Consider the following 21,481-nt stretch of genomic DNA (forward strand, 5'->3'; position numbering starts at 1 on the left):
TTGTGGCAACAGCCTTTCAAGATACTTTTTCTGGTCTCAGGAGTTTGTTGTTACAGAATTACTAGGTGGATCTTCTACTTACTACTTCCTTTGTCTCTGAAATGTGGGAAGAGTTTTAATGCCCAAATTAAACGTGATTTGTTTTCTTTCCCTACTTGATCTGTTAGTTATAGCTTGTAAGACATTTAAACAATAATCAGGTACATCGTTAATAGGTACTGGTGTGATACAGAGCTTAAAATACCTGAACTCCTTGGGTTTTAAGTGCACTTATAATGAAGTGAGCTCTTGCTAACCTTGTGTCATAAAAATATGTGCATTTTACCAGAAAACTCGGTAGTAGTTTAGAGACTTGTTAATGAGTGTGCTTTAGATCTCAGTACACCCTTCTTTCCAGCACTGGTTGTCTTTTGCTTTGCAGCATGAACATATTTTTCTTTGCAAAACTGTGTATAATATAACAAAGCTGTGTATAATACAAGGAAGGCTATCCCTGTTCTTGAAACAAATGTTATTTAATTTCAAATTTTATTAGAAAGCAATTGCTTCATTCTTCATAAAGTATATGTTTGTCCTTTTGTCCGATGCAGGGTTAGCTAGCTCTGCGTTAGTCGTATTATCTAACTCCTTAAAGACTTCTTGTCTATGGTCCTCCTAGGCAATCTGTTATAGTCTGTATATCTTCATGGTGAGAAAGGCTTATTTAATACATAGCTGGACTAAAGTTATTAATTTTAGGTGTGGAATCTTTTTCTTCCTTACAGTAAGCTTTTGGTATTAAGGTGGATATATCACACATTTAACTTGTTCACGCTTTCCTCATTGACTTACTACTTTGAACCCTCTTGGTATTCCTGACTGCTTTTAAGGTGGTGCATATCTCGGTGACACCATTCTTCTTAAATGTTTACTGTAGCCTCTAAAAAGAAAACAAAGAGAAAACTCATAACTTCTCTTGTAAAATACAGCTCTTTTGGACATGAAACTCGCTCTTGGTTCCTAGTTTGAGAGTTTAAAGTTAAGTCAGTATTATTTTAGCATTAGTCTTATTTCTCCACATGTATGTTTCTGAAAATACCACTGTTTGAAAAAGTATTGGCTTATGTGGGTCTAGTTTTTGTTGTGTCGCTTCAGTTTTTTGCTTTTTTATGTTTCTGTCCCTCTCTGTGGTGGTGATATAATAGGGAGAAAGATGTTTTGCATAGTCAGAACTATTAATTCAGAATTGAATTCCTAGTTTGTTGGCTGCAAGGAAGTGATACGGAGAAATAGTGTGAAATGGGGACAGTGGACATCGTTTGTGATTGTATATGTCTGCTCAAGGAATGTGGGTATGGTGACTGGTCATGGGTGCGGTGTCTGGTCACATAGGCACACAGCCTTGAGGAGACGCCTACAGTTTTGAGGAGACGCCTGCCCTTCTTCCTCTAACAAAGGGGAGACGCCTGCCCTTCTTCCTCTAACAAAAGGGGCTATTTTAAAAAAGAATGAGAAAAGGATGAGAGATATTCCAATGCTATCTAGAGGGAGGGAGTGCTAAGTCTCCTTGCTGGAGAAGATCGGATGGTCACAAGAACATGAATCACCTACAAACCTGCAAGACCACCACATTCCAGGCAAAGGACTGATAAGCTAATTAACATACGAAGTGGGTTTAGGTAACGAATATGTATAGGCATTAATTGAATATTCATTTGTTTCATTGTATAAATGTGAGATGGTTCCTCGCTTCGGGCATGCACGCTAGTGGAGGAGCGATCCCCCGTGCATCTGCACGCAATAAACATACCTACTTTATAACTTTCGAGTTATAGAGTCTAATTCTGCACGTCAGAAGAAAGAAAAATAGAATGAACCTTTATGTGGGAGGTCTGTCAATTTTTCTGTGTTTTTAATATTTCTTAATCTTATCATTGATACCAGGTTGGAGTAAATCTTGCAGTTCTCTACTGGTTACAGAATATGTTTAGGCAGTCACGAAATCTCTCTCCAGTGGGGCGCTTAAAGCATTGTCTTCAGTTCATTGCAGTTCTGTTGGTTTGACAATGCTGTAGCTATTTTCCATATCAAAGTATGTTAAAAAGAGGCATTGAACCTGTGTTAGGCTGGATAAGTTTAAGTACAAAATTCACTGTCAATGGGATTCTTCGATTGTAGTTAACAGGATATTACAGAGGTCTGCTGGTCTGCTCTCCTCTTAAAGTGCTGTTCGTCAGTCTGATAGCCTAAGCATGCATTGAATCTCTTCGTGGAGAAGGAAGGAGGCAGAAACATCGTGCCAAGACTCAACTGGATTCATAAAATATGTCACCAAGAACAAATTCTCTTGGATACACAGATTTTCTTCAAACTAGCAGCTACAGCTTATGTGAAGTTTTTTTAAGCCTTACAATAAAATAGATTAAAAATGTATGTAACTCCTGTGTGGGACAATACAGCAGAATTTCAAATGCTAACACTTAGCAGCTATAAGTAAGCTGGTGTTGTCTTTTTAAATTAAGACCTGTGATGTGGTGGGGTTTTTTTGTTTGAATCCATTTGGGAAACAAAATGTTTCCACATGTGCATTGTTTTGTAACTTAAGCAGTATGTTGAACTTGCAGTGAACAGTTTAATGGAAAACATCTACGACGTTAGCAGTCATATTGCAATATGTTTTAAGTCTGCAGGGACAATTCAGACTTCTACAGCCAGATATTTCATCTTCTGAATGAAATCACTACATAGGATAGTACAATATTTATATGTAATTATGTTTTGAAGTAAAAGGTTAGCAGTCTTCTAGGTAGTAGTAAACGTCATTACCCGCAGCTTGCAAGGTCTTGTATGCAGCCTCTTCAGCGAAAAGTGGAACATAGGGATAGTTTATTTTTATTACAATTTCTAAATATACTTGTAGATTTGTGAGGATAGAATTACACTGAAGTGTGTCCATAGGTTGAGAAGGGAAAGAAGGCTATTTGAGTTACAACATAAAGCATGAGAGTAGCAGTGGAAAGACAGATGTTCTTTCGTTTTGATTTGATGCAGAGTGAACTATTCCACTAGCACATCAGTGATACGGAGTAACATTATCTATCTCATTAAGAGGGTTTATATTGTCTTGCCTGCTGAAGCAGCTGAGTAGCCATCAGCTCCCCATATCTTTCGAAACAGTAGCAGCAGAACATTGTAGGGTTTTGTTTTTGTTATTTTGTTGTGTTTTTTTTAAAAAGAATTTTCCTTTAAGCTATATGATATATTGGGCTTGCTCCAGTCGCAGGAAAACTTACCTATGTAATAATAACAACAAGCTTTTATTACAAGTCAAATATTCTGCATAAGTGGTGAAAAGCTGGGGAAGTATGAAGGAAATTTTTATTTAGCTACCATTGTGGATACTTCTCTGATCTACTCAGCAGAGGTTTTGCCATTTCTATCTAGTGATAAGTGGGTTTATTCTGTGTGGTGTGGTTTTGTTGTAGTGTGATTGTTAGTAAGAAGTTGTTAAGTACCTGAGAACACTGTTAGCCTACTCTATTGGCTATTAAAGTCTTGTATCTTCTCGGGTCACTTTGAGATACAATTCTTGCAGTGAGGCACAATAGTATGGAAAATTGCAGTTTCACTTTTTCAGTTTTGGCACATGCTTAGATTTTTTGGATACTTCTTTCTCCTCTGTTTCCTGTTTATTTTATTTATTTTTTTATACAGTTGATGATACAAAGCAGGGAGGGATGATCCACCAGAAGGCTGCACTGCCATTCAGCGAAACCTGGACAGGCTGGAGACTTGGGCGGAGAGGAACCTGATGAAGTTCAATAAAGGCAAGTGTAGGGTCCTGCACCTGGGGAGGAACAACCTCACACACCAGTATGGGCTAGAGCTTGACCAGCTGGAAGGCAGCTCTTCAGAGAAGGACTGGGAGTGCTGGTGGGCAGCAAGTTGCCCATGAGCCAGCAGTGAGCCCTTGTGGCCAAGGAGGCCCATGGGACCCTGGGGTGCATTAGGAGCAGTGTGGCCAGCAGGTCAAGGGAAGTGATTCTCCCCCTCTGCTCTGCCCTGGTGGGGCTGCATCTGGAGTGCTGTGTCCAGTTGTGGGCTCCCCACTTCAAGAGACACATGGAACCACTGGAGAAGGTCCAGAGGGCTACAAAGATGATTATGGGGACTGGAGCATCTCCCTTGTGAGGAAAGGCTGAGAGATGTTTCTTCATAGGAGAGGTACATGTTCCATCCCTCTGACTGTCTTTATGGGCCTCCTCTAGACCTGCTCCAACAGGTCCCTGTCTTTCATGTACCAAGGACTGCAGAGCTATATACAGTACTCCTAGTGGGGTCTCACCAGAGCAGATTAGAGGGGCAGAATTACTTCCCTCAAGAGACTGACCATGCTTCTTTTAATGTTTCCCAGGATACGGTTGGCTTTCTAGGCTGTGAGTGCACATTGTTGGTTCATGGCCAATTTTTCATGTGTCAGTACCCCAAGTCCTTCTTGGCAGTGCTGCTCACAATCCCTTCATCCCCCAGCCTGTAGTGATACTGGGGGTTTCTCTGACCCAGGTCCAGGACCTTGCACCTGGCCTTGTTGAATCTCATGAAGTTCACATGGGCCTGCTTCTTGAGCTTGTGCAGGTCCCTCTGGATGGCATCCCATCCCTCGGGTGTGCCAACTGCACCACTCATCTTGGTGTCATCTGCAAACTTGCTGAGAGTGCATCCCACTGTCTATATCATTGATGGAGATATTGAACAGTACTGGTCCCAATGTGGACCCCTGAGGGGCACCACTCATCACCCGTCTTTATCTGGACGTGGAGCCATTGACCACTACCCTCTGGATGTGGCCATCCAGCCAATTCCTCAGTCACCAAACAGTCCACCCATCGAATCCATAGCTCCCCAGTTTAGAGAGAAGGGTGTTGTGGGGGATTGTGCCTTACAGAAGTCCAGATAGGCAGCATCTGTAGCTCTTCCCTTGTGCACTGAGGTAGTCACTCCAACATAGAAGGCTGCTAGGTTGGTGAGGCAGGCCTTGCCCTTGGTGAAGCCATGCTGGCTGTCTCGAATCACCTCCCTGTTCTCCATGTGCTGTAGCACAGCTCCTAGGAGGGTCTGTTTCATGATCTTCCCAGGCACAGAGGTGCGGCCGATAGGTCGGTAGTTCCCAGGGTCCTCCTTTCTACCCTTTTTAAAAATGGGTGCAATGTTTCCCTTTTTCCAGTGACCAGGGACTTCACCTGGCTGCCATGACTTTTTAAATACCATGGAGGGTGGCTTGGCAGATACATCAGCCAATTCTCTCAGGACTCTATGGGACCCAGCAAGATGCATGCTAGAGTTACCTGTGTTGAGGTTCCTCGGGTGGTCACAAACCTGATCTCTTACAGTAGGAGGGACTTTGCTCCCCGAGTCACTGCCATGAGGTCCTTCTGCTAGTTGGGTGTGGGAAGAGAGTTTAAATAATAATGGAAATAATGAAAATAGTTTTTCCATTATTTCTATGTAATGTCTTTCACTCTACCTAATCTCTGAAATATTTATGGTTGAATACCTACATTCTTTTACAAGAGTAGCGATTTATTCTTTCATAATTCTATTGCAATGAGAAAGACAAGGTCAGATGTATTGGATGTATTAACATTAATGAATTACAGAACGTAGGTGGACACTTTTAATTCCTTTAAATCATTGTGTATTAGTTGAAGTTTCACTTCTATCTTTGTGTTCTCTGAAATCTTAACCATGGTAACTCTTAGGACTTGGAAATAAAGATAAGAGGCATTCTTACTCTAGGTGACACATGCTTTTCAGCTCAAAATTCTAGGGTTTTTTTTTCCTTCACCTTCCAAATAATGGGGGGGAAGGATTAATTTCTAAGGTTTTAAAGCTGTTCATGATTACTCTAAGCGATACAGCAACTGGGAGAAATGTGGTATTGTTGCCTATTGAATGATAATAAGCCTTAATGGTGAGCATTAGAGACAAGGGAATATGAAGTAGAATTGATTCTTGCTGTTGTATACAATGTACTTTCTATGTTTCTGTTTCTGTTCTTTAACTGAATACAGATTCAGATTGAAAAGTTAAAGAAAGAACCTCAAAAATCTTTCAAGTGCTGGAAAACGACTCTTAAAAATAGTATCTGAATAAAGATATGTTTAATTCAGCCTTTTAACTATCCTTAAAAGGCCAAAAAGATCTTTTGTGTTACAAGCTGTATGTCAGATAACTACTTTGATGTACTGGATCAAATAGCAAGAGATGTAGTGTGCTATGAAGCCAGGGAATGTGCTGCATCACAAACCCTGTCCTCAGAAGAATCCCGCTTAACATGGCATGCAGCTTGCTGCTGGGCAGTGCCAGTTCCTTCTATGTATGGGTTTACTAAACAAATTTAGTCAACTGGGAGACTGAAGTGATGGGCTAGCTAGCTGTGTTTAGTACATGGTGTTGTAGGGCCAGAGTGTTGTGATGTTGTGTTGCTTAAATACGTTGGACTTCTCAGATATTTTTATTTTGCTTGTCAAAGGAAAGAAAAGGGTAAGAATTTACCTGGTCTATATATATAGACACTCACTGATGAGAAGAATCTCTGTAATGAGAAATCTTTCAAGCTTTTTAACAGGCATAAGATACAATCACTGAAACTTGAAATTAGGCAATTTTATTCTGCAAAGTAGATAGTTTCCTAGCAGAAAGGATAAATAAGCATTGGAAAAGTTTATCAGTGAAAAAGGTAGATCATCAGTGTCTGGAGTACTAGGATCAGGGGAGCTTTATTAATTTAAAATATATTATTTAATCTGTCATCTAGAAAAAATTCCACAGCCTGCAGCAAAGAGGAGGAGGACAGGAGAAAGGGGGATGTAGTGTTCGTGGTGGATTCTGACAAGACCAACTGTCATGGTTTAATCCTGGCCTGTGACTAAGCACCACACGGAGCCACTCACTCACTCACTCCCCCCACAGTGGGATGGGGGAGAGGATCAGAAGAGTAAAAGCGAGAAAGCTTGTGGGTTGAGATAAAGACAGTTTAATAGGTAAAGCAAAAGCTGTGCACGCAAGCAAAACCAAGGAATTCATTCACCACTTCCCATCAGTAGGCAGGTGTTCACCCTTCTCCAGGAAAGCTGAACTCCGTCACATGTAACAGTTACTTGGGAAAACAAACACCATAATGGTAAATGTCCCTCCCACCTCCTTCTTTTTCCATTAGCTTATATCTACTCAGCATGACACCATATGGTATGGAATATCCCTTTGGCTAGTTTGGGTCATCTGTCCTGGCTGTGTCCCCTCCCAATTTCTTGTGCCCCTCCAGCCCTCTCACTGGCAGGGCCTGAGAAACTGAAAAGTCCTTGACTTAGTATGACCATTACCCAGCAACAAGAAAAAGCATTGGTGTGCTATCAACATTGTTCTCACACTAAATCCAAAACACAGCACTGCACCAGCTACTAGGAAGAAAATTAACTCTGTCCCAGTCAAAACTGGACACCAACCAAACTTCTGGTCTAGGAATTCAGGACTCTGAATTCCCATTTCTTTTTTTTTAATGCTTGAGCTTTGGGGAATGGAATTACACAGTTTGCCTTGCATGCTCTTAATTCTGCAGTTCAGCATTAAGACAGAGGTTATAATCAAGATATAAGTATCTAGCCTTTGGCTAAAAGCTGGAAAGCATTCTAGCAATTGTCTAGATATGTTCCGCACATTTACACCCCACTCTGTCCTCACACATGCATACCCATGACTAGAAGCCTGAGGATGGATAAAGTACACTGAGACAGAAGAGAAGATGCCAGCCTGGTTGGTACTCTGGTCATACATTCATAGTCATACTGCTGATACACTGCATAACTAGGAAGAAAAACTATGGTAAACACTACTGAGGAATTTGTGCGTGGAGTTACACTATGCTCTGTAGCACATCATGGTTCATCAACAAGGAACGTATCAATAACTGTCACCCAGTTTCTTGTGATTGCAGCAATTTCAGCCTATCTTGAGGATTGAGATAGCTGTGCGTGCATGTGTCTGTGTGTTCTCTCCTCTGGGCTTATACCTGACAAGTCTTATGCTCAGACTTCCTTCCTGCCCGGCAAGCAGGAAATGAGAGGACAAGTCTTTAAGACTCATCTCATTCACTTCTGTGACAGACTGCGGCACAGTGTTTTATTCAAGGTTTTGCTCAGAGACCCTGACAGGGCAGAAGGAAGCATATGCAGGATCATGTGTGGAAATCCCCCCAAAATGGAAATGTGGTTTGGTTTAGTACATATGTCCCTGATACGCAAGAGTCAGGGTGTGATAGCTGGCAGCTTTAAAAGTTATGGCATGTCAGGGGCAAGGGGGGGAATAAAAAATTAAAATCACAGCTCCACGCTAGCTACTCTTCCCGCCCCCCCCCCCAATGTATATTTGTATTTTATAGCTGCTTTTTCATCCTACACATGATGGCTTGTGTGTAGTTAGTGCTCTAACCAAGTTGTAGATTTTTTTCTGTTTACATTTCTGTTGGACAGAAGGTATGTAACTCTATTTCGCTTGCATCCGTTGTAGGATTGTTCAGTAGGTCAGGCTGAACTGAGAGGGTACTTGAAATACTACTTTATGTATTTTTAATAATGGAATAAGACTTGGTTGTGGAGAAAGTTTCCATTAAAAATTAATTGAATCAAAGCTGAAGCAGTGTGAGTATATAAAGTCATCTTCATCAAAGCAAAAGTTTCTATATATATTTTTACTTAAGGTAGAGTTTAGTTTGCTTAATGCTTTGTATTATTTATGACTTAATACAATAGCTCCTGTTCCCTCTGTAACATAGAGGTTCTATATTTAGTGCCTTGTTTTCCTTGGTGCTCTTGGGAGTGCATACTTGTCATAAGAAAAGAGCATCATAGTGAATCTTTTGTTCAAAAGTGCATAAATCTGAAAGACAGTTACTTCCATTTGTGTTAAGCAGTTGACTGAGAAAGTAAGTGTACTGAAAAAATATTTAGTCTAGATAATTATGTGTTTGTTTTACAGGTACACCTGGTATTAAAGTTCTCATGCCTGCACTTTCTCCTACAATGGAAGAAGGAAACATTGTGAAATGGTTAAAAAAGGAAGGTAAGATAGCATTTTCTATGGCCATGTTTGTAATTCTTCAGCTATACAAATCTATTCTTACAGAGTAAGATCATTCTTTCTGTTTTAGTATTTTGAAGCAAAATGTTTGGTATATGGATGCTGTCTTCCTGAACAATACTCACTTTGAAATTGTTTGTTCTTGAAATGTTTTTCCTTTAGTTCCCTTTCAAAAGGTTGCATCAGTCATATTTTTGAAAAGCTTCCGTTAGGCTGTTCGAGGGTGTGAGTGTGTGTGTGTTGTTTTTAATTCCCAGTGTTGTCATACAGACCAGTAACTTTGGAAAGCTGAGAGCCTTTGACTTCAGGGAGGGTCTCTGTTTCATTATTCCACTACATTACAGAATTATATGAAAGACTGGTGTTTTTATAGTTTTATTCAGCACTTAAATATCTAAGCAATAGTCTACAATTAAAGCTGATAGAAAAATGTAAATTACTTTCATAACCCAAATTGCAAATGGGGAAGTCTCTTTCCAAGAAAAAAAACACCCCAAAATAAAACCCAAACTACTCCTCCAAAAAAAGCCTAACAACCTTGGTTATCTTAGGTTGTCTGTGCTCTGACAACTGAAAAGCAATGTACTTCTGTTAAAATACATTGGAGCAGCTAGAGAAATAGTCTGGGTGTATGTTCTCACTTCACATAGTTTATATGTAAATGAAAAATGATCTGCAGAAGAATCAGCAGTCCCTGTTCTGCCAGGAAATCCTTCTCCCCTCTCCTCCTATCTTTTCCCCTCTCCAATTTAATACTAAACCTGTGTTTTTACTGTAGTTTTGGATTCCAGGTAGCATTTGTCCATTGGTATAGGATGCGTTGTGGAGTTTTAAATGACTGTAGGAATATATCTTGTTCTCAAACATTTTTACCTTTGTTAAAGCGATGAATGTGTTTGGAGAAAAGAAAATCTCTTAAAGCATATTATCTTTGAGAGACACAATTTGGTGAGCTAAATGTGTGTTTTGACTATTCTGCCTAAATAAGCCATTTCCTTTGGCTAGTCTTCTAAGTGTTTATACAGCCTCCATCATTGTGCTGCTGGAGTACTTTGCTTTTATATATTTTGAATACATTTTGAGAGGTGGCCAGAAAGCAGCTTGTTGCTCCAGTACTGGACATGACCTTTTGCTTGTAAAGCTTCTAGTAAGAATTTCTGCAGAATTTGCTAGGAAATATGGCAGCTATGTCTGTGGAAAGCAGTTCTTGAAACTTGAAGCTTCAGTGAGTCAAGTATCAAGTCAAAGATTATACAGAAAGGAAGGAACAATCCAAAGTCCTTTTTCTATTCATTAGTTGTCAATAACTGTAAATAACAATAACATAAAAAATGAACGGTAGTCTGCTTTGCAGTAAATATAACATTCAAAATTGCAAGAGAAAGCGCAGAAGAGAGCACAATAGGAATTGAAGTAGATTCCAGTTGACTCCACAACACAAATGAATCAATTTCATTATGAAAAGGTCTTAAGACGTAACATCTATACAATGGTTTTTCTCAGTCTTTCCACTACGCTTCCACCCTATTACAAAAGGAGAAAAAGAAGCTCCTATGTTAGTTAAGTTAAAATAAAAAATATTTTAGGATTTCTATTGCTCTACTTTCTATTTAGAAACAAGACCAAAACTGAATCACAGGATCACAGAATGTTCAGGCTTGGAAGGGACCTCTGCAGATCATCTAGTCCAACCCCCTGCTAAAGCAGGTTCACCTAGAGACAGTTGCAGAGAGTCATGTCCAGGCAAGTTTTGAATGTCTCCAGAGAAGGGAGACTCCACAGCCTCTCTGGGCAGCCTGTTCCAGTGCTCTGTCACCCTCAAAGTAAAGAAGGTCTTCCTCGTATTCAGAAGGAACTTCTTGTGTTGCAGCCCATTGCCCCTTGTCCTGTCACCTGGTACTACTGAAAAGAGCCTGGCCCCATCCTCTTGACACTCACCCTTAAGATATTTGTAGACATCAATAAGATCCCCTCTCAGTCTTCTCTTCTCCAGGCTACACAGGCCCAGCTCTCTCAGCCTTTCCTCACAAGGGAGATGCTCCAGTCCCCTCAGCATCTTTGCAGCCCTCTGCTGGACCCCCTCCCTTGGTTTCCTGTATCTCTTGAACTGGGGAGCCCACAACTGGAGACAGCACTCCAGATGTGGCTCCACCACGGCAGAGCAGAGGGGGAGGATCACCTCCCTTGACCTGCTGGCCACACTGCTCCTAATGCACCCCAGGGTCCCATGGGCCTCCTTGGCCCCAAGGGCACACTGCTGGCTCATGAGCAGCTTGCTGCCCACCAGAACTCTCATGTCCTTCTTGGCAGAGCTGCCTTCCAGGAGGTCAGGCCCCAGCCTGTGCTGGTGTGTGGGGTCGTTCCTCCCCAGGTGCAGGACCTTACACTTGCCTTCATTGAACTTTGTGGGGTTCCTCTCTGCCCAGCTCTCCAGCCTGCCCAGGTCTCACTGGATGGCAGCGCAGCCTTCTGGTGGATCAGCTGCTCCTCCCAGTTCTGTATCAGCAAACTTGCTGAGGGCACACTCTGTCCCCTCATCCAGGTCACTGATGACTAAGTTGAACCGGATTGGACCCAGCACTGTCCCCTGGTGAACACCACTAGCTAAAGGCCTCCAGCTGGATTCTGCCGTTGATCACAACCCTCTGAGCTCTGCCATTCAGCCAGTTCTCAGTCCCGCTCACTGTCCACTCATGTAGTCCACACTTCCTGAGTTTTTGTATGAGTATGTTATGTGAGACAGCGTCAAAAGCCTTGCTGAGGTCAAGGTAGGCAACGTCCACTGCTCTCCCCTTGTCTGCCCAGCCAGTCATTCCATCACAGAAGGCTATCAGGCTGGTCAGGCATGATTTCCCCTTGGTGAATCCACACTGACTGTTCCTGATGACCTTCTTTTCCTCTGCACGCTTAGAGATGACCTCCAGGATGAGCTGTTCCATCACCTTTCCAGGGATGGAGGTGAGGTTCATGGCCTGTAGTTTCCTGGGTCGTCCTTCTTGCCCTTTTTGACTACTGAACTCCTCAGGCACCTCTCCTGTTCTCCATGACCTTTCCCAGATGATGGAGGGTGATTTGGCGATAACATCTGCCAGCTCCCTCAGCACTTGGGGGTGCATCCCATCGGGGCTCATGGATTTGTGGGTGTCAGGTTTGCTTAAGTGATCTCTAACATGATCCTCCTTGACCAAGGGAAAGTTCTCCTTTTTCCGGATTTCCTCTTTTGCCTCCACGGTCTGGGGAACCGGAGGGCCGGCCTTGGCAATGAAGACTGAAGCAAAGGTGGCATTCAGAAACTCCTCCTCTGTGTCCTTTGTCACCAGGGCACCCACCACATTCAGCAGTGGGCCCACATTTTCCCTAGTCATACTCTTCCTGCTGATGTAATTAAATAAGCTTTTTTGTTGTTGTCCTTGACCTCCCTTTCCAGATTTAATTCTAAATGGAGCTTAGCTTTCCTCATCACCTCCCTGCATGTTCTGATAACATCCTTGTATTCCTCCCCCAAGTGGCCTGTCCCTTTTTCCACATCCCATAAACTTCCTTCTTCTGTTTGATTTCTGCCAGAATCTCCTTACTCATCCATGCAGGGCTCCTGCTTGGTTTCTTACTCATGAGGATGCACCTATCTTGAGCTTGAGTGATATTTGGCACGTCTGTGACTGTAATTAGTTCCTATGTATGTGTTTTTCCTCTGACAGTCTGGAAAATAATCATAAGGACAACATTAAAAATGTGAAGATAAATTTTGAAGAAAAAAACCAATGTGATTTAATGCTTATACCCCTTCTGTCTGCAAGGGATGCTCATAACTGCATAATCCTCCAGTGACTTGGCCATCTAAATGTAGTGGCATTACTGAATATAAATGTTTGATAATCTCGTATCTAAGAAAATAAATATTTTAAAACAATTGGAAGAAGCAAGCTGATGATGGCATATCAAATGTTTTTCCCACTGTATAACCAGCAGAGGTCAGTAGAATACTATTATGATTTTTCTGCTCTTTGTGTAAATGTCAAATGTTTTCATTTTGTGGTCTGGTTTCAGTACTGCAGAAGGAAAAATGCTGAACTTAATTGACAGCTTTACTATTTCCTTCTCATTGTTAATGCAGTTTTGTATTGATTCCTGTGGGTAATAAAGTAATTCTCATAAAAATAAACTGTGTTTCTAAAAACTTTTATTTATTATGTATGAATTTAATGTTGATGAAAGATGATAGACTGATGGCCCAGGAGACTGAAATCCTGTTGTTATTGTGGGCAGGAAGCGGAATAAGCAACAGTGCTAGCAGTTTCCTCATGCAGTACATCTTTGCCACCTTCTGAAACATCACCTCCAGGGACTTCTCAGTCTGATTCCAGAGGGTCTTTATGCTCAGACAGCTTTGATTTGATTTGCAAAGAGTACATCAAGGAGTGCACTTTGTGTCTTGTGATTTGGATACTTGTCTGTCAGTAATCGAACAGAGCATGTAGGCTTTTGAATGCCAGTTGGATGTTATCTAGAGGGATACTTGGCTTCAGTAGAGATCCTAATCATTCAGCCTATCTGTAAGAACTCAACCACTTTAAAAAAATGAACCAAACAAGCAAACCCCACTCACGATTTTTCAAGGGCGTTATATATAATCTCTGAGAGCTGGCATTCATGCAACTTATGTTGCAAATACTGTTCTCTCATTAGAAAGTGTAAGAGCAAAGTTGTGCTCTGCAAAAGTGTTCTTTCCAGTGTTATCTATTGGGAAAGCTGATTTATAATTGACATCAAAATGGACATCATTTAGGAGCTGTCACAAATTTTGCAATGTCTAATGAAAATAATGATGATCCTTTCCATTGCATTTCGGTACTGAAACACATGAAATTTTTGAATGCTGCTATGAAGTATTCTTAAAATTGCATTTAATTAATTGCATTCCAAACATGGGCCCATTTATTCGCTGCAGCAGTGAAAGGAAAACAAAAATAGTAGTGGAAAAGTGGTTTACCCAGTTCTCTGAAGACTTTTCCTCTTGCCTTCCTGTCCTGGATTTGACTGGGACAGAGTTAATTTTCTTCCTAGTAGCTGGTGCAGTGCTGTGTTTTGGATTTAGTGTGAGAATAATGTTGATAACACACTGATGTTCTTAGTTGTTGCTGGGTAATGTTTCTACTGAGTCAAGGACTTTTCAGTTTTATGGGCCCTTCCAGTGAGAGGGCTGGAGGGACACAAGAAGTTGGGAGGGGACACAGTCAGGACAGCTGACCCAGACTAGTCAAAGGGATATTCCATACCATATGATGTCATGGTCAGTACGTAAACTAGGGCAATGCAGTTGGAGGGGCGCAGGCTGCTGCTTGGGGACTGGGTGGGCATCGGTCAGTGGATGGTGAGCAATTGTATTGTGCATCGCTTGGTTGTTTTTTTTTTTCCCTTGAGTTTTGTTTCTCTACCTCTTTCTGTTATCATTTTCTTTACAGTTATTAGTATCAGTAGTATACTTTATTTCAATTATTAAACTGTCTTTATCTCAGCCGGTGGGTTTTACCTTTTCCAATTCTGCTCCCCATCCACCAGGGGCCGGGGGGAGTGAGCAAGAGGCTGCTGGTACTTAGTTGCCAGCTGGGGCTAAACCACGACACTTCCCCAGTGTAAGGGAATCCTATAGCTTTCTGTGAACAGCCTCACGTATCCAAGTTAAGAGATGTGTCATATGTGACAAAGACATGGATAAAGGTACTTGGTTTGACTGGCTTGCACTGTTGGAGTTACAGCTGCAGGTTGCTTAGCACTGAGATTTCTATTTAATGGTGCAGAACACACACAATCTGATTACAGGTTGGGAGAAGAGACTAATTAAGACAGAGTTAAGCTCCTTTCTGCTTGCCTGTCTTAGCTCTGTAGGTTAAAGAATTTGCCCAACAGTTTGATTTCTTAACATCTGTAAAGTGCTTACCTAATGGTCTGATACATGGGCTACTTGAATTAATGATCTAATGGAATTAAAACAATGGTATAGAGCCTGGAATTTTTACTTCCTGTTATATAAAATGTTTATACTCTAGTTATTGCAAAGTACAGTGTGGCAATTAGATTATTAAATTAAATAGATCAGGTCCTAGTTTGTGTAATCCCCTGCCAAGTTCCATCATAGGAACATTTTTTACTATGGCCAACATTAAAATAGAAATTACATTGAAAAATGTTGAGGTAGTCGAATGTTTTGGCCTCCAACAAAATAGGATAACCTTTTCCTTACAGAGCACTGAAAAATAGGGACAATACATATAAGCCTAATGCATGATTACAACTTTTACGTGAAATAAAATTTTAGTATTTCCCCAGTACCAGAAATGCTGCAATGTTATTACCTGTCTAAGCATTTAATTTAATTCCTGATATCACTCTGTTGTGCTTAAGCATGAGAATAAACCTAGTGCAGTTAAATTCCTGTATTTAGGTAAGAGATAAACACTTCTTATTAAATAAGTATTTCCTGTTTCAGGACTCCCAGAATTAGAAGGGGAAAATGAAGTGTTGTGTGATGCTTGTGATCTCTGCAGTAGCGAACAATGGAAACATTCAAAACTTAGTCACTTACATAACTTTAAGCCATAGATGTTCCCATTATGGAACTTGGCAGGGGAGTACAAAAAGTAGTACCTGATTTTTTTAAGTTAATAAATAATTTATGTTAGTAAAGATATTATAAATTGATCTGTTGAAAGAATCCAGATCCATAATGTCTTTATCATGAGCCAGCAGCTACAGATACACTTGAAAAGCAAAGGAAGAGTATACTTCAAATTTAATCATAGATTTGTGTGATGTAGTAAAAGCAATTTCTAACAGTTGTGCATATTTTTGTTTCACGAAGGTAAGTATGTTTCTAATACACCTTTTTAACTATATAGGAGATCGGGGAAACAAACTTGCAGACATGCTTTCCAAAGAGATTAAAGTTCCTTAGGTTTTTACTTGAGTAACTTTAATAGTGTGGATACAAACTAGAGAACTCTGGTACTTAGTTGAAGATGTTGCCTGTGCCATTGTCTTTAATAGCTTGCTTTGACTCATGGCTAGTAATGAATATGGAAGGCTCAGGGTTTTATTCATTGTAGTGTTACTGAGTGGTGGTGTTCTGGAAATAAAAAAAAAAAAGTGTGTGTGCTTCCTTTTGGAAAACCTACTGTAAACATAAGTATTTGGAATATCTTAAATGTTCTGGTGCAGCAGTTTGTGTCTCTGAATCTTAGTGCTTTTATTTGGAAATGAAAGATACAATATAATAAATAATGATGGGGGATCAAGTAGCTATAGAATATATTAAAGAATGTAAAGTGGCTGTATTATAGGGATAAGTATCTATTTGCCATGGTTAAATAGATCTGAAAGGAAGTTTAGGCTAAGTATTTTTAAGTTTTGTTATATTTTGCAGGTGAAACAGTGAATGCTGGAGATGCCTTGTGTGAAATTGAGACAGACAAAGCGGTGATTACCATGGAATCAAGTGATGATGGCATATTGGCTAAAATACTGGTAGGGATTCTGCCTTTCTGAGTAGGATGATATAACTTCTCTTCAGACTGTCATTTAGCATATTGCCTCAAAAACTAGTTTAGATAGCTAGATTTCCTTCTGCTCAGTTTTCAGAATAATGTACTTGCATTCCTAGTGAGAAATAATTGCTCTATTTATAATTTTGTACATGTACCAGGCTACTGGTACATGATTCTATATTTATTTAATGGATTTTCAGTTAAGCTGATTGATTGGGGGGTTTTGTATGTTTTGCACCTTATGAATTATGGCCATGCAATATTGCTGTTTGTGATGTCTTACTCTGAGTTACAAAAAAACAAGTTACAATCAGTTTACTGGAATGTGGAATTTTGAATGATACTTTACCCAGGATATGTGATATCCATGCTAGATTATCTTGTGCTGGCCATTGAAGATGGAACATTATACAAGATGGGCTGACACAGAGTATGATTCTTAGAATTTTTAACTTCCTGTATTCTTAAAGTTAGATTGACTAGGCTTAATATAAAGAATAAGAACTGGCATGAGTGAAGTTATCTGAACATCATTTTGGATTATTGATGTGTATGTGCATATATAACTGTGATAATGCTAGGGTTTTTTTGGCTTCCTTGTTGATGTTTGGATTTAAATCCTGTTCTGCAGGAAGATGAAAGTAGTAACAACTGGACTACAGAGATCAGGATGAAGGACCTGTGGACTGGCTCAGTATTAGATCAAACTTGAAATTAGACAAAGTATGAAAATATCTATAATAAAAAACAAGAAAGAATTTGAAAAACAGGATGTTACAAACAGTTAAGAAAACATGGCCTTGGAAGAAGGACTAGACACCATAAATATATCAAACTGGGACACGAGAACCAACCAAACAGAAAATTAGTTGACCTGTGTGTGAACTATCTTAATTAGCATACTAAAATATCCACCCTTGAACAAAGAAAGCTCCTTAATAACAAAGCCCCCTCCCCACAGAACGTGTGGTGAAAAAAAGAGCACTGTACCTTTAAATGGCGGTGAGGCTCTGAAGAGCCAATGAGACTTAAGTGTGACTAAACATAATTGTAAACGATTGTTCAAAGTCTATAAAATGTTCTACTATGTGTTAAGAGAGATGCTAGCTTTGTGGATTTACCACCTAGCATCCATCTCTGTGCAGACATGCAATACGTGATATCTCGGCCCTTGTGTGAGACTGGCTCTTGCACACTGGGTAACGAACTCTGCTTGTGAGTCAACAAACTTACTTCTAACCCTGCATTGCTTGAGGTCTGCTTGTAAATCTTGTGCTATTCTGTACATAGTATATTCTAAAAAGACAAGTCAAATTTTGTATCTTTTTGTCACGTAATGGGTGTGAGTCTGATGCGTGGCCAGAGTGGGAAAGCCTTCCTGTTGAATCATGAGGTTCGGAAAGGATCCCCTTGCTTTCTAAACTCATTCACAGAGAGGAGTCTAGATTTGGCTAGATCCAATCCTAGTCTCAGACTTGGTCAGCAGTTTAGATCTAGAGGATACAGCCACTCTTCAGAGTCAATGTTTGCCTGTCAGATCCCTCTCAAGGACTTTCACTGAAAGAGTTTTACTAAGTTGAAAAAAACCCAGATGATTTATTAAGGCAACAGATAACAACAAATTTGGAATTGCTGTTGATAAATGCACTTACTGCAACAATCGGGCTCAAGTTAAAAGTTCAGCACTTTAGTTAACAGTACTGTCCCGGGTAACATCAGAGGTGCAAGTCTTACCAAAGAGGTGTCCCTGCTTGGCAGGGGTGGGCAGGCCAAAGATTTCAAATAATCCGTACCTCTTCTGGAAAAACATTTGTTCTCTATGCATTTTAGATCCATGTGATCGTAGCTTTTGGTCAATAAATAACTATAAGGTGTCTGAAACTTTTCTAACTCTACTAAGTACTTTAAATCCCTTTGTGGAGATGATAAGCCATTATTTCAGTCATGCTTCTTAACAACTCCATGAAGGTGTTGGACTAAAAAGATGTGACTATTTTAACACTAAACAAAGTCTTAAACGATGCTGCCCTGCAAATGTTACTTCATGTACTTGCACTTGTTAATAATGACACTATTTAAAGCTTGATGATATTCAGTCAAAATTGAGAAGTATTTATGAAGAGAGATACCATCATCTGAAAAATGATATAAGCATGAAATTTAATGTCTGTTTCCTTGATAATTGCTTTGTACCTTGATGTTTAGTATGCTCCACTGTTTCACTGTGTTGAATACAATCATTTCACAATCAAGTTAAGTTTATGTAGAAAGTGGGAAGAATTAAAAATTGGAGGGGCTAGCTTTCCACAGAAATCTTATGCTGTTTCTGATGGTTGTAGTTACTAAATTTTGTTGTGACCACAAGTGTCACTAGTAAAATTTCCTCAGAAGACATTGCCAGTTTTGGTCTTAGCACTTAGCTATATTTGTAGTTCTAAGAAGGGTAGATATTGACTTGGTTAGTTAACTGCAAAAACCTGGAAGATAATCCAGAATATCAGTGTGATCAGAGTGGATAAAAAGGTGTGAAATATAGCAGTGCAAGGTGCTGAGTCAAGGAGCTATAGATAAAAGTAGGTTAGAAAAGCATAAGTTATTGATTACTGCAGCTTCCTGCATTGACAGCAGCTCAAAGTTACCTAGACAATTTGCTGACAGAGACTCTTTACATGCTGTTGACACCATCCTATATTTGCATTTAGAAAAAAATATTTCCTCAGTCATCAAAAGTAAATAATTGTACAAAAGTAAACTGTTTTTTATTCTCTTGATGCGGTAGCCACAAATGGCAGCTGATAACTATTCCATTTATCACAATTATTTATGTACTGGAAGACTCTTACATATCTCTCAAGTATTCTCTTTTGCAAGCTTGAAAAAGCTTGAATTCTTCAACCTCCAAAGGATTGTTTTCAAAATTATTTTGTTCTGTTATAATCCTTCAAGTTCTTTTTAACAATTTCTCTTGGAAGTATGGTGCTCTAAACTGGATTAAATATTCTATCTGAAGCTGTATCAGGACTTTATAGTGAAATACTTCTCAAGTATTTAATGGAACATTTCCCAAATGAAATATGCTATGCTTCTATGACCCACCCTTTTTTGCAGCAGTGTCTATATTGACTCATGTTTAGCTAGTAATCCTGTGTAATCTTGGAGCCTTTTCTGCTCAACTAAAACAGTGTTATTCTACTAACAGTCCTGTAATCATTAAGAACTAAGATTGCACTCTAAAAGAAAATGCTGTTGAAGACAAACTTTTATAGTAAGTATGTAATTTGGTCAGGGAGGTCTCATCTAGGGAATATCTACACAAGAGGAATGAATTGCATAATTATATATAGGCATACTGGTATTAGTTGCAATCTAGCTATTAGGAAACAACAGAATGGGCATAGGTGGAAACTAGTTCCTGGAGCCATTAATGTGCAAGAGAAAATTCTGCACAAAACTCTTGCACAGTGAGACATGATTCTGCTGCTATTGGAAAAGCTATTTTGGTTGGTATAGGTGCATTTTCTTACAACAGCATGTATTCCCATAGTTACCCTTCACCAAAAAAAGGGAGACTAGTTTCCTGTGTGGCGATGTTTAAGAAGTGATGATCTGTTTAGTATCTTCCTTTTTTTGTATAAGCAAAGGGAACATCCTTTGCAAAAATGAAAGCATCAAAATAGATGAGGGGCTGGGTTGGGAGGAGAGGTGATGTAATATGGAACTCGTCTGCAAGTGAAGTCTGTCAGGGCTTAAAAGAAATTGTCATTAGTGTTTAATTTCTACAGGATAACTTGCATTTTAAACACTAGTTTATATAAACAAGTAAGAGTTTTGTAAATCTTTTTTTTAATTTACATTGCTAAATACTAGTTTTTCCCAGATGTTCAAGTTTTTTGTAGCACCTTGAAACTTCTGAGATTTTCTGTCCAACTGTGGAGCAACACATCTTATAAGTTTCAGATAATCTATTCTGCTATCCCTGGACAAAACATCACATCAGACATATTCTTAAATGTGATTTTAGTCTCCATAGAGTTATTTTAATATTTGCTGGATGAGCAATGCTTTCACTATTTTTAATTCTCTCTTCTTCAGTTAGGAATGTTTCTGAAAATTATTTTGCATCCAATTTTCTTGACAAAAATTTATGTAACCCTTATTTTTTTTTTTAATATGAAGTACCTATTCTGCATTTACAGACGCTGCTCTGTTAGGTCGTGAAGAGGAGATATGAGGATTGTCTTTGTCAATAGTATTGAAAAGTGATTCCTAGAGATACATTAAAAAATGAATAGCAGACTCCAATATTGATTTTTAAATTTAAATTTTCTCTAATAGTAATCATGATTATTTCAAATAGCATTAGTATTTCAGAAACTGTGTTTTTGCTGTTTCCTGTCTTGTATTCCAAATTCCCAGATTTCTTTCTGTGTATTGCTGTTGTGGCACACTTTTTGATAGATGAAAACCAGAATCCTCAGCAACTGTGTGATATCAGTATCACAGAGCAGTGATACTCAGCCTTAGCCAACATATCTACATCATCCAGTAACAATCATATGCCCAGAACTGAGCTTGAGAAGGAGATGTCAGGAGGTGGAAAGTAATTATAATGTCTTTCAGATTAAGGGGAGAGAGGCAGCTTTATTGGAGTACATTGAATAGGTCATTATACATGCCCAGTCTTTAATGGATTCTTTTAATCCTCTTTTTTGGAATCTAGAAATGGTAGACATAAGTATTAGAGTACAGAATAGGTACACAAATAAGCTTTTATTCCAGTCTCCTAAAAAGTACAGAAGAAACCTGATGTTTTGGAAACTGAAATA

At 39.5% G+C, this 21,481-nt stretch overlaps 1 protein-coding gene across 4 annotated transcripts in view; it reads left to right on the forward strand.

Annotated features, from left to right (window-relative positions):
* PDHX (pyruvate dehydrogenase complex component X) overlaps positions 1 to 21,481 on the forward strand; it is a 51,642-nt gene that overhangs the window by 1,293 nt on the left and 28,868 nt on the right. For 3 of the 4 annotated variants that reach the window (XM_055819416.1, XM_027795803.2, XM_055819527.1), the window contains 2 exons: positions 9,013 to 9,096; positions 16,535 to 16,635. In XM_055819416.1, the coding sequence (XP_055675391.1) occupies positions 9,013 to 9,096; positions 16,535 to 16,635 (185 nt within the window). Of the gene's footprint in view, positions 1 to 3,693; positions 3,807 to 9,012; positions 9,097 to 16,534; positions 16,636 to 21,481 lie in introns of all 4 variants that reach the window. The other variant, XM_055819487.1, reaches the window with a different exon arrangement.

The sequence above is a fragment of the Falco peregrinus genome, chromosome 1 (genome assembly GCF_023634155.1).
Source record: "Falco peregrinus isolate bFalPer1 chromosome 1, bFalPer1.pri, whole genome shotgun sequence".
Classification (NCBI taxonomy): Eukaryota; Metazoa; Chordata; class Aves; order Falconiformes; family Falconidae; genus Falco; species Falco peregrinus.